The 14,285-nt window shown below is 28.3% G+C and overlaps 1 protein-coding gene across 14 annotated transcripts in view; it reads right to left on the bottom strand.

The window, feature by feature from the left end:
• The window catches only part of LOC100207264 (polyamine-transporting ATPase 13A3), a 34,449-nt gene that overhangs the window by 13,111 nt on the left and 7,053 nt on the right, over positions 1–14,285 (bottom strand). Inside the window, exon 1 of one of the 14 annotated variants that reach the window (XM_065793594.1) lies at positions 3,857–4,042. The exons of 8 other annotated variants lie outside the window; for them this stretch is intronic. In XM_065793594.1, the coding sequence (XP_065649666.1) occupies positions 3,857–3,878 (22 nt within the window). In that variant the 5' untranslated portion in view covers positions 3,879–4,042. Of the gene's footprint in view, positions 1–3,856; positions 4,043–14,285 lie in introns of those variants that run through there. 5 more of the 14 variants (XM_065793595.1, XM_065793601.1, XM_065793603.1 and 2 more) reach the window with 5 other exon arrangements.

Here is a 14,285-nt window from a genome sequence, read left to right as displayed (position 1 = left end):
CTGGTCAGAGTTTTTTAATGAGGTAAATAGGCTTGGTAATGTATCTATCTTGATATCACTCCAGCTTCTGGTTTAATTTTTTTTATGTAAAAACTAAAGAAACTTTAACTTACATGACTAGATGTGATTACCGCAAGTTAGTCAAGCTAAGTATATTCTTACTTTGCAAAGTTATTACAAACTTCAGATTCCCGTAGTCTGGTGCATTGCATGAGGCAGAATTTATGGCTAATGCTCTATATATCTAAACAATTCAGATGAATAAAGTTACTCACAAAATATTATCAGTTGACGAGGAGGAAAGGTTTAACGATACTAGCTTCTTTATAAGTATTATGTATGTCCCATGGTTCCTAAAAAGTAAAATAGCAGCCTCTGTTCCAAGATGCAACTTAGAGGCGTTAAAATACTCTCATGATTTGAAGAATTATTTTTGATGTAGGAAGCATAAAGATCTGGGAAATGCTCTTACAAAAAGCTTAAAACGTCACACATTGTATTTAGATGACAAGCAGTTGTTCTTGCATTAGCAGAAAAAGATCTGACTGATATCACAAAGGTAGAAATGATAACACGTTTGCTTATTAATGTTAAGCCAAAGGTATTCAGACGCGATCCACCCAATAAAGTTCTTAATTTAGACAATAATCTGAATCTTCGTAACCTTGTTAGTCCAGAAAACTAGATCCTTTTTGACATTGTTGATGTTTCTAAGCGAAGTGTTAACCAATGGATTTTTTTCCAGTCTAATAAGTTTTCAGTATCTTATTGCTATTAATATAAAGTTTACTTTAAAGTTTTAAGTAATATTTTCCATAAAAAACATGAAAAATTTAAAAAATCAAGATCAACGTAATCCTGATCAATTTGATGTAAACAATAAAGGTTGCAAAGTATAGTGTCCCTGGATTTTGAGTTTTGTCAAAATATGACATAGGCTAAAGTATACTTATCATAGCAGTTCCAGTAAAATGGGTTGATTTTGGCCCTTAAGGTAATTTTGGCCAAAGCTGAATTTTTTTTTTTTAATTGTTCATATTTAGTACCCTAAGGTATGCCGGGTAACTTTTTGTGACAAATAGTGGGAAATTTTATTAGCTATTTAGTCTAACTTATTTATAATTTATAATTTTTTATAAAGTTCTTATAAACAGCACTTTGGCACGAAAATCTGTATTATTTTAGTCGTGCAAACTTTTTCATCCATACCTAGTAAAGGTATTTCACTTAAATATGCACTTAATTAATCTTAAATTATCAGTGTTTGGTTCTATCTTGTTTTGGAAGCGTAAAGGTTTATAACGTTTTAGTAACTGGGGTTTAAAAAAAATGCGCTTCCTTTAGCCCACTACATGGGGTTACTTTGACGCAGGCATAAAATACTAAATGTAGTATAAATACCGTTGTGAAATAATTTTAATAAATATTTGTAAGTATTAGTTTATGTGTTGTAATAACAAGAATTACAACTTTGCATTATTAGTACAATACTAGATCCGTAACAATGTTTGTATTACACCATTAAATCAGTATAGAGTAAAACTATTTCAGTTTATAGTTTAAACATGCCTAGAAATTATAAACAAACTATGTAAGCGGAGAGCCAATACTTTAAAACAGGTACGCAATAACACATTAAAAGATTTTAAATTAATTCAAAGACAACCAGCTTCAAAATACAAAATATCCAGATCAGTATTAAAGATAAGATTAAACACACATATCTCAAAAAGTATGATAAACCATTATTTATATCTAAAAAAAAAAAAATTCTGTAGATAAACTTCCAAGGCTTTCCTGTGAAACCATATGACTTAATGTGTATATATATTAATAGTATTTAGACTAAATCACAACTTGTTGATTTTGTACCTTCATTTTTTATACTTTTTATGTAACTTTAGTCACAAAATCTTTTTTAAAACCTTATTTTTGTAAATTTATGTATTTTGTACCTTTACATTGCTGTTTTTTATTGACTCAATGCATCTTTTAGTCCCATTTTGCTAGTTGGACTAAAGTCATCCCAACACATGGGGTGACTTTAGCCCACAATTTTAACTCTCTAAAAAAATACTATACGTGACTAATTTTCAATTGTGAGAAAGATAGTTTTAACTGTCATTCAAATGCACTTCTAACATTACTCGGTGTTTAGACATAAATTATTGGAGAATAACCCAAATACAAAACATGTTATTTATTTTGTTGATAATTTTACTTTATTGGATTGGTGGGCTTTCCTACTACCTTATCAGATTACGTTTTTTTCTACTACCTCATCAGATTACGTTTTTTTCTAATACCTTATCAGATTACGTTTTTTCCTACTACCTTATCAGATTACGTTTTTTCCTACTACCTTATCAGATTACGTTTTTTCCTACTACCTTATCAGATTACGTTTTTTCCTACTACCTCATCAGATTACGTTTTTGTAGAAATAAACTAAAAAAAACACAATTAAAACTGCGAATTAATTAATATATTAAATTACTTACTAAATAATTAACGCAATACTTATTTTTAATCATTTAAATCAATCATTGCAAATTTTTTTATTCAAATAATAGGTTAACCGAATGTTTTAGACTCAAACATGATTATATCAAAATACTCAAACTTTCGATTAATTGCATTAAATCATCGCGTTAACAATTCGCGACGTTAGAATTAATTGCGCGCATTAACGTAAAAAATATTACCAGCATTTTAACTTTAATTTTGACATAAACTACTTTTTCATTTTAAGTTTATTTTAATAACTAAAATTTTTTGGGATATGAGTTTAGTTTTATCACATTACCTTACATTTTGTGATTTACGGTAGCGTCAAAAAATGTAATATAAAAACTATAAGTGTAAACATTTTTACTATAAATAAATACACACTAGTAACATTTGTTAAAAGGTTATTAATTTACGAGGATAATCAAAATAAAAACGAAAAAAAAAAATTTTTTTTGAGAGAGTTTGAAAAGTTAGTTTTTTTTTATAATTTTTACAGTATATTAAAACTTTTTGGATTAATTATTGAAGGTATAAAACTTTAAGAATGAAGAACTTAACCAACGTTGGGATGACAAAAAGATTTTATAATTGATGAAGTTGATTTGAATTCTTGTGGATTTTGAAAACCTGAGTTTAGTTAAAGTAATATTATTGTCACTCTTTTTTTAAATGCTGTTTATTATTATTTATTAATGAAAGTACTCGAAAAATAATACTCAAAGAAGCAGGATAAAATTTTATAAATACAATTGGATTTCAGTTTTTAAAATTTTCTCGAGAATATCAAGCATTAGGTAAGTTTTCAAAATTAAATAATTTGTTTAAAAAACCCACTTAAGTTTATCATTTAGACTATACCTACTGTTATCTCAGTATTCTCGTTATCAAGTAAAATACATGCACCTGAGGTATTAAATATAGTAAAGGCACATATAAAACATGGGAACTACTTTGATATTTAATTACTTTGTATTGGCATTACTTTCTATTTTTAATTCATTCTCTATAACATTGGCCGATGACATCAGTTACATTTTGTACATCATTTAGGTTCAACAAGCTCCTAATTTTTGCAAATAATTGAATATCATCAGCACAAAAATTGCATTGGTTAAAAATTTAGATATATTGTTATGCACAAATTTTTAAATTGCTTTCAAGTTTACAAATACTGCAGGTAAAGTAAAGAAAAAAGAATATATACACACATACATACACATATATATATAGATATAAATATACATATATATATATATATATATATATATATATATATATATATATATATATATATATATATATATATATATATATATCTTATTTTTATTTTTTATAAAAAATTTACCCATTTTAAAACTTTCCTTCATTTATTCGCTTTTTACTTGATCAAAATAAAATTACATAAACAATGCACGTTGAATAAACACTCGTTTTTAAACACCAGTTACAGATAAACATAAATTGATAGATTAGCTTTGCTATATACCAATCACAGTTTATGTTTACTTATATACTTAATGCTAATAAAATCAGGGATTATACTGGTATTTTGGAATTAATATTAAATTTTGGTACCAATATTTAAGTAAAAGTTCAAATATTGACAACGCGCTTTTTTAAGTATGAGTATAAAAGGTGAATGGATTTAATCAATAAAGTTGTGTTTACTTATAAGTTGTGCATAAAAACTAATTTAACTACAAAAATGCTACAAGAAAAAATTTCGGGGATTTTTCTCCCTCACCTTCAGCACCTTGGGCCTTCTATAAAAAAGCAATACTTTTTATTTTTAGGTATTTAGGTGCTCCAAGAAGTCCTTACATTATATCTGGACAGACAAGAAACAAAATTAAAGCTCCCTCAAATTAAAGGGTTCAAACTCTTATATAGAGATTATTGTATCAAATTTAAAACTTATCGATGTATATAAATTTAGTTGAGAATAGTAAAAAAAATATTTTATTAACTTGTTGCTCTCACGTTTGGGGTAGTTGAGACCAAAATTTTAGGGCCTTTTGTTCCCAGCCTCAAATTATCGAAATTTTTATAAATGTCAAATAAGCATTCTTATTTGATATAAGTATAAACATACAAATGTTTTGAATTTGCTCCATGTCTAGTGAGTAATCTCAAACATCAAAAAATGCCCCCTCCCCCCCCCTGAAATTACTATAAGTAAGAAAAGATATAAGATTTGTTGATGTATATATTTTTTTACCAGTAACTTGTTAATTATTTTATTTTTAGAGCTGCATGTTACAAAATTATTCTTATTGAGTATATTTCACTAAAACTTCTAATTAATCTTTGTTAATTGAATAATACTTTCATATCAGTTTCATATCATGTTAAATGTTAAATCAAAATAGTTTATTGCGTTTTCTTGTTTTTTGAGATTCTTAGAAGAAATTAAACTTGTTCGATACTATTTTTTTGAGCTAATAGAATTGTGAACAGGGCGGATCCAGCATTTTTTGGTCTTTGAAATAGCTAACTTCCAGACATGGAGTAAACTCCAAACATTTATATGTTAATACTTATGTCAAATAAGAATGCTTTGCAAAAAATTGCGATGATTGGATTCTGGGAACAAAAAAGCCGCTAAATTTTCACCTCCCTCCCCTCCCTACTGCCCCAAATTTGAGAGCAACAAGTTTATAAAATATTTTTAAAACTACTTTTAACTAGATTTATATTTAACAATAATTTTTAAATTTTATAGTAAAATATTTCATTGTTCAAAAAATATGATCTCATAAAGTTTGAACCCTACCAGTGACATAATATAGAGTTATGACGAATTTTTTTCTAAACTTTGTATTTATGATATTGTGAGTTTCTATACATGCAAAAGCCAAAACCTTACCTTACATTTGCAGTTTTGGTTGCTGCAAGAAACTTTCGTCAATTTTATTCCAAACAGCTGACTGTTGCATAGATTATAGAGTGTTGGGTCAACCCATGTTTCAATCCATGGTCACATATTGCATTAAAAAGTTTATTTTATTGCTGCAAATTGTATCCATCGAGTGCTAAAAATTATCAACGCGTTGTTTGTTTGTTTTTTATTGGTTTTGAGAAAACGCGATAATAAACAAAAACAAAGTAAAGATAACGCAAAATAGTTTGTAGGCTGCTTTCTGATATCTTAGAGATAATGACTGTCTTGTTAACTTTTTTTATTTTCTTTTGCTTCAGCTACTAAATGAGCTACTAATACTTAAGTGTTATTTCCCGAAGAAAAAAAAACAGCCTAAAATTATAGCAAACCATTTACCTTCTTATTAATCCTATCAGGCGTTCTGTCTTAACTTGAATGGTTTTGTTTAATATGACAAAACGTTGTAAATTTCGATTAATTCACAATACAAATACAATTTTAGGAATAATTACAAAATGTTTGAGGAGCAGTCACGAAACGTTCAAGCAGTCGCAAACAGTTGAAAACTGACAAAAACAGACTAAGCACGCTCTTACTAAGTGTTTATCAGGTTTAAACTAAATAATTTAAAAGTATTTAGTAAGTTTTTGAGAATGATATAAATTTGAAAGAAATTCTAACTTTATTAATACTCCATCTTTTATTTTCTCATGGACAAGCCAGCTTAAACTAAAACAACAACTGTTAGTGGAATAATTGGTATATCTTATGAATATTATTAAAATGATATTTAACTTTAAATAAATAATGTTGTCATTTTATAGATAAAAATATATAAAAAGCATTATTAAAAAACAAATATAATTTTATTATTAATATTATTAGTAAAGATTTTATTTTTTAAATATTGCTGACTTTTGACGGTTAAAAATATAATTATAAGTGTGGCTAATGTGCATTTATGCTTATATACACACATACATACATTCATACATACATACATACATACATACATACATACATACATACATACATACATACATACATACATACATACATACATACATACATACATACATACATACATACATACATACATACATACATACATACATACATACATACATACATACATACATACATACATACATACATACATACATACATACATACATACATACATACATACATACATACATACATACATACATACATACATACATACATACATACATACATACATACATACATACATACATACATACATACATACATACATACATACATACATACATACATACATACATACATACATACATACATACATACATACATACATACATACATACATACATACATACATACATACATACATACATACATACATACATACATACATACATACAAAAATAAAATTTTCACCACCAATGGCATGCTTCACGTGGTAAAAATTCTCAACAATTAAAAAATTTTAGCCTTCATTTTTCCATCAAAATAACGAAATTTTGATTTACCGTGGTACACAATTGCACACCAAATTATTACACCACTACCCGTCTGACGCCGTTGCTGTGTTACTGGTTCTTTACGCAAATCGTGAAAATATAATAATTCCCTCTATCCAGATTAACAAGACAACCCCGTTTCTCGTCAGAAAATACATTTGTTGCCACTTTTCTTTCGATATTAGGTGGTCCTTTGAAAAAGCTATTTGATCATTTATGTGTTTTGTTGTCAATGGTGGTTTTCGATAAAGTTTTTCCCGAAAGGTGAAAAGCTTTGTGAACTGTACGTAAATTAGCAATTGCACCTGTTTCCACAACAGTTTTACGTGCAGTTAATAAAGAATTTCAGGTTATTTTGTTGGACGATGATAGTTGGATATTAATTTTAGTCAATCAACTATCAAACTTAAATTCAGCTAAACCTACTGTATCACAAATCTTACCACTGGAAATTTAAATTCACTAACTTACAATGCTCAAAATTTTTTAGCAATATTGAATTTACCTGTCAATTTAAATTATTCGTCATACGTTTTTATTATCTTTCAAACTGACAACTGATTTAACAGTTTGATTAATTGATGTTTTCTTGATTCCGTTGGTCACGTTGTGTTTCGGCGTTCAGAGTACTCTTCTACTATCTAGATCTTTTACTTTTCACTATTTCGGGAAAATGGTGAACTAATTTCATCAGTTATACAAATAAAAAAATTTCCGAACGTCTATTAACATTAAAAGCCGGGTGAATAAAAACAGCAATTGCGTTTTTGGAGTAATTGCTCAGCTTTACATTAACAAAAACTTAATCAATTTTATTCAAATTTTTATTCACATAAAGCTGAGCAACTTACTACAAAAACGCTGAGTAATTGCTCAGCTTTACGTGAATAAAAACTTGATCGAAATTACTCAAATTTTTGTTTACGTAAAGCTGAGCAATTACTCCAAAAACGCAATTGCTTTTTTTTATTCACCCGGCCTTTAATGTTAATGGGCGTCCAGAACTTTTTTTTGTTCTTCACGTATGAGGCTATTAACTTAAGTTTTTAATCACAGTTTGGCTGCGCTTTACTCTAGCCATATAACTAATGGAACGACCTATTTTCGCTAAGTTAGAGAGCATTTTTTGTCATCTTGGCTCAACGGTGCAGCACGACCCATTAGAGGCTGTTTAAATAATAAGTGATTTAGAGTCTTAGGGGGGAGGGATATTGGAAAGTGTCACCAGATATCACATGGGGTAAGGGGTGGTTTGCTACAGTGTGATCTGACAAATAACATTTTAAATTAATTTTTTTATCACTGCGTAATGTGTTAAAATTTTGCAAACTCGGAAACATTTAAACATAATACGGAAACTTTCAAGAAAAATGATATGCAACTACGACAGCGGGAATTATAATTCTATTTGATCATTTTGGAATCCAACAAGAGGAGAAATAACGGACAAAGTTATGGTGAAGGCAAATTTTGATAAAGCAGGTGAAGTTCTTGCACAAATTTGGTCTAGCATAGTCATTAATCGATTTGAAGCTAAAGCCAAGTACATAAAGCATAAAACCAAACAGTGAAAAATGTGTACAGTTAAAACATTTGGAGCAGAGTGGGATGCTAAACATGTCAAAGAAAGTCAAAAATTCTTTCAAATTATAAAATATAATGATCAAAACTGCTGTGGTCATCATTGCAGCTCACTGTTTCATCTTATTTCCAACTGGTTTTCTTCCACCACCTCCTTCTTTGTTCCAAGGAGAAGATAGTCTTGAATGCAATAATACAAAGAAGAACTTTGCGTCCCTTTTTTTAAACTTACCACTTTGCAAAATAATTTTACTCACGACAGTTACAAAAAAATCTCAATTGATTACCATACGACTACTCATGTCCAAGTATTCAAAATTCCTTACCAAATAGAATTTGTATCAATTACAGTTTATTTTTTGCCACTATCAAATCAATGAAACAACACAAAACAGTTTGCTCAAGTATTGGATATTCGAATGAGATTCAAAAAATTAGACATCATCGCCTAGTTACTCAACGTCTATCTGAACTTATGTGTGTCTTTTCAAATTTGGACAAAAAAACAATTGAGTGGTATGATCAGGACAATGTTGATACCTCTGACCTCAACTTCAAAAGTTATTGAAGAACATGGAATTCCAATACTTGAAGGTCAAAGTCCGATTTGGGAACAAATTTAGGTTTTAGATAATCATTAAGTGTATTTTTTTAAAACATAAACTATTACAATTAAAATACTTATAAAAAAATATTTTTTTGCCGTAAAATTTCACATAGGGGAGGTTTGTTTTGTAAAAGTGTCAAAGATTTGTCGCATTAAAAAAAAAATGAATTTTTTAAAATAAAAATTTAGGTAAGTTAAAAATGAACTTTTTTAATTGTCATTATTCTTGTATGGTCCAACCGTTATCATATAGCATTAAAATTATTTTATAAGTTCATTTTTTTTCATTTTCCGATATGTTCTTAGCATTTCTAAGTCAATAAAAAGAGTAACAATAAGATTAATTTGTTATTTAGATGTAAGTTGTAGAGAAATAGTTTTCCTGTCGTGCAAAAATATCAAACCTTTAGCAAATTATCTATTTTTTTATGTTCGAAAAAAGAAATGAACAAAATATTTTATGCTTTTTTTTTTGATAGCACTGTATATACACAGGCAGGCCTTGTTACGAGATTTCGCTGCGTAGCGAAAACGCGTAACGCATTTCTAAGTCAACTCATCAAATATATTTTGCATCGTTAGAAGATATATTGCGTCATTCGCGTCTTTTCAAGTACCGCATTGTAATTAAAGTTATTTTATTAACGCGTTAAAAATCATACAAACAGTTTGTTTTTTTCTCACTATAACAAAAGTTACAAATAAAATCTAAGTTCTTATATAAAAAATTATTTTTATTATTTTTTTCAAATATGAACTAAATTTTACTTTGAAAAAAATATTTTTTTCATGAAACGTAAAATAATGTTTGTTTATTTTCTTATGATTTTTATGTTTATTTTCTTATGATTTTGGTTTTTGGTTATTTTATTAACTGTTAATAAATTTTTTCTTATTTAATATATGAACTCATTTTAATGTTTTTAAACAAGAAAGAGTTTTTTTTTGTTGTTTATCAGTTACCGATAACATATTCGTGATCATAATTTATTTTCATAAATTAAACGAACGTCGTTAAAACTTTACGTTATTGAATTATCAATAAACAAAATATCTTATTAATAAAATATTTACATCAAAATAAATCGTGCATTTTTTAAACTATTATGACTAAAAATAAATTTTATATTTAAAAGAAATTTATATATTTAATTCCTTAAGCTAAAATTTAAAACACCTAATTTTTTTAACTAATTTTTAACAACAACAAAAAAATTATTTAACAAACTGTTTCTTTAACAAAAAATCTATTAGTTTACAATTGCGGTTAAATACTTTATTTCTTCTGAATAAACGTCACGTTAACGACAATCAAAAGATAATTTAAATATTCTAAAAGTCTATATGTTTTTGCGTAGCGCAAAACTGCTGAACACGTAGGCAAATCGCCTTTTCGCAAGCAAAATGCGATATATTACTCACACTATGTATGTATAGATAGAGGGTAGAGAGAGTAAAAGTGCCAATTGTGGAATATTGTTTTTATAATATCATCACTTTATATTTATATATATACACATGTACAGCGATTGAAATCCCGGGATCCCAGCCTTTTTTATAATCCCAAAATCCCAGAATTGTCAAATATCAATTCCTGGATTCTCTATAAGATTGAACAAAACAAAGCGTAATGAAAAATATATAAAAATAACAATGATTTATGCATATCAATAAAATAAATTTTATTTAGTATAAAATTGAAGAAAATAGTTATATTTTCAATTGTACAATAAAAAAGTTATCGAAAAAGTTTAATTTAAAGGGAAAATCTTCGAAATTTATCATGTTGGTTAGAATTTAAAAAATTAATACACTTCTTAAAAAAAGATACATCTTCTTTAAAAATACATTTTCTTTAAAAAAGAAATTAATAAGCTTTAAGATAACAATAAACAGGGGGGGGGGGGTCGTAATTTTTAAATTTTGGATATGGGAGCGCGCACAATATTTTTTTATGTATTTAGATATTAGATGAGACGTGAATAATTTTTTTTTCTTAGAAAGTTTAACTAGAGGGGGCGCAGGGCGTTTGAAAAATGTCAGTTTTACTAAAAATTTATTAAAATGGCATTTTTCTGCCTTTTTTTAAAAAGCTTATGGGAATGCAATCATCAAAAAGCAATTAGACATTATACAAACATAAAAATAAAACATAAGTTTTGGAGCTACTTTACTTAAGGCCATAAAAACAAGGTAGACAGAAACAAGGAAAAGTTGTCTACCATTATGGATTTTACAAATATATATATATATATATATATATATATATATATATATATATATATATATATATATATATATATATATATATATATATATATATATATATATATATATATATATATATATATATATATATATATATATATATATATATATATATATATATATATATTGGAAGAAACGTGAATATTTTTTTTCTTTTAAAAAGTCTGTTTTGTGTGGGCGCAGGTTGCTTAAAAGTGTCATTTTTACTAAAAACTCTAAAAAAAACATTAGTATAACAATCTTATTATTGTTATTTTCAATGTACACAATACTACTAATATAAATCATTAAACATAGTCATCAAAGTTTGTGGGCTTGGGGCTTACATCCCTCTCTCCATTATGATTAAAAACCATAAAAATTGGTAAATAACAGGAAATCGTGTATGATTTTTTATTTGTTATAAAGTTGGTCCTGTAGCTAATTTGTGAGAAAATTACTGAGGTAATAGTTTCCTGAACGATTTGCTTTTTAAACGTGTTCTATTTATTTATGATCAATTTGGCATTCTAAATAGGTAGGATATAGGTAGATGCAAAAATATCAAAAATATTTTTGTAAATTTTTGTTAAAACTGTGAATTAAAAAATATAGTTTAAGTGCTTCATTAAAGTTAATTAACATAATTTGAGCATTTATTTTCTCTTATAGCAAAAGAATTTCAAACAACAATAGACAATTTGGACATTGGCAACGAAAATGCAAATAATTCAGAAAAAGCTGACTTCAGTTTGGAAAAAAAATTACTTTAATATTACCAGGGTTTCTCAAGCAGCTAATAAGTATGAGTCATCTAATAGAACTGCACCAGTCATAGCTACTGCTGCTTTAGCTTCTGCAAAAGATGCAATTATTTCAAAGTAAAATACTGATATTTTACTTTGAAATAATTGCAGTTAAACAAAGAAATCCGATGTAGAGCTGAAAAAACGACAACGAATGATAATATTTGATTATCTTTGAATGATAATATGTGTTAATATGATAATACTTTGTTATGAACCTGTAGATAAATACCAATTTTATTTCACTAACAATTCTGAAGAAAGAGTAGAAGCTGCAGCTGAGCAAATAACAGATAAATTTTACTAAAGTTCGGAAAATGTGTCTGCGCAGATCTGCGCAGACAAAATATGCGCATCTCTAACCTTGTCAAAAGCATTGGATTTCCTTCCAATGTAATCGGAAAGCTAGAAAGTGATGAAGCTCCATTGTCTCTCGTGTATAATTACTTTGGTCAAATGTGCAATTCATATATGGACGATAAAGACATACAACAAAAAGTACAATCTCGTCTCGATTTTCTCTTTACACCAGGTATTGGAATTGCTTTCATATTAACGCCCAAAAATGCCGCAAAAGGTTTATATTTGAATGAAGATAAAACCGATTTTATCACTGCAGTTGAATTCGCCAAAAAGATCAAACCTGAAATTGCTAACACTGCTGAGATGAATTGATTGCTTTTATCGGAGAAATGGCTGCGCTGCCTGAGAGAAGAGAGGAACCAATATTTTTTTTTGTAGTTATTTTAGGTGCTCCCAGAATTCTTTATGGTCTTATCACAGAGCACCGCGGGAGAGCATTTAACAAGAAGTTTACACCCCCTTCCGTACCAATGTTGCTTGTTGGGCTAGAGCTGGCATCGAACCTAGGACCTCTGGGTTCTGAGCCAGAACTCTAACCACGGCGCCACGGCTAAATATTCAAGATAAACGGCTAAATATTCAAGATGAACGCGCAAAATTATTGGAACATTATCGATCGCGATAAGTATCCTGCTCTTTACGAAATTGCTAAGCCTATAAACGAAATGATCTGCTCATCGGCTACAACAGAAAGAGCTTGGTCGACCTTTCGATTTATTCACTCGCGACAAAGAAATCGTCTTACGAATGAGAGAGTTGAAAAGCTGGTATTCTTGTATACCAATAGCGTGCTGATGGACACAAACAACAAGACTGATTACATTCTTGAAGAAGGTGCAATTCTCAATGAAATTGAATGTCAAGAAATCACCGAATAAGCGCCAGCATTATATTTTTTTATTACTGTAAGTCTCTTTGAAAATTCCTATTGTTACTAATCACTGAATTTATAATAAAGTTAAAATATTACTTAAAACATTTTTTAAATTTAATACTTTTTTTGTTGATTTCAAAAAATCGTTTGCAAAGCAGTAAATTTTGTCGGCGCCGACAAATTACACTGTCGGCGCAGATCTGCGCAGACAGTCCGAACCCTAAATTTTACGAATGAATTGTGCATCATAATGTTGGAGACTCTTTAGTTGCCATTGGTGCGTACACAACAAATTTAAGCACTGGTTTAAAAAGAGGTGTTATCCACTACCTTGAACATAAATTGGATAAAAAATTAATGTGGATAGTTTGTGCTCTTCATACAAATGAACTACCTCTCCGACATCTTATGATTCAGCTTGGTGGAAAAACGAAACCATAAAACATCGAAAAATAGCTTTTCTGATTCTATTAAAAAATTTATAGGTAAGGTTATTTGTTTCAAAGTCAAAGATAGCGTAATAAAAATTTATCCTAATGCAATAATAGAACTTGACTCTGAAGTTGTAAAACCGCTATCAGATGATCAAAAGTGTCTTTATGAAATTACCCATGCAATTAACGCTGGAGTTTTTCTGGAAAATTTTAAATACAAAGAAAATGGGCTACATTTGCAGGCAAAATGGTTGAATTTCACAAATAGAAAATGGAATACGGAAACACTAATGTAAGAAGTAGAAAACATCATATACATAGTGAAAATGCTGATTTGCTTTTTGATCTAATTAATTGAGTTTGGACGTACATAAACCTTTACTTACATGTTTATTGTCAAAGGATAAACTTTTAAAGTACAATGATACTCCGATGCATGTACCTGGTTTTCTTGTTCATGAAAAAGTTATTGAAAT

This window comes from Hydra vulgaris, chromosome 03 (assembly GCF_038396675.1).
Source record: "Hydra vulgaris chromosome 03, alternate assembly HydraT2T_AEP".
Classification (NCBI taxonomy): domain Eukaryota; kingdom Metazoa; phylum Cnidaria; class Hydrozoa; order Anthoathecata; family Hydridae; genus Hydra; species Hydra vulgaris.
This window is presented reverse-complemented; position numbering and strand designations above follow the sequence as displayed.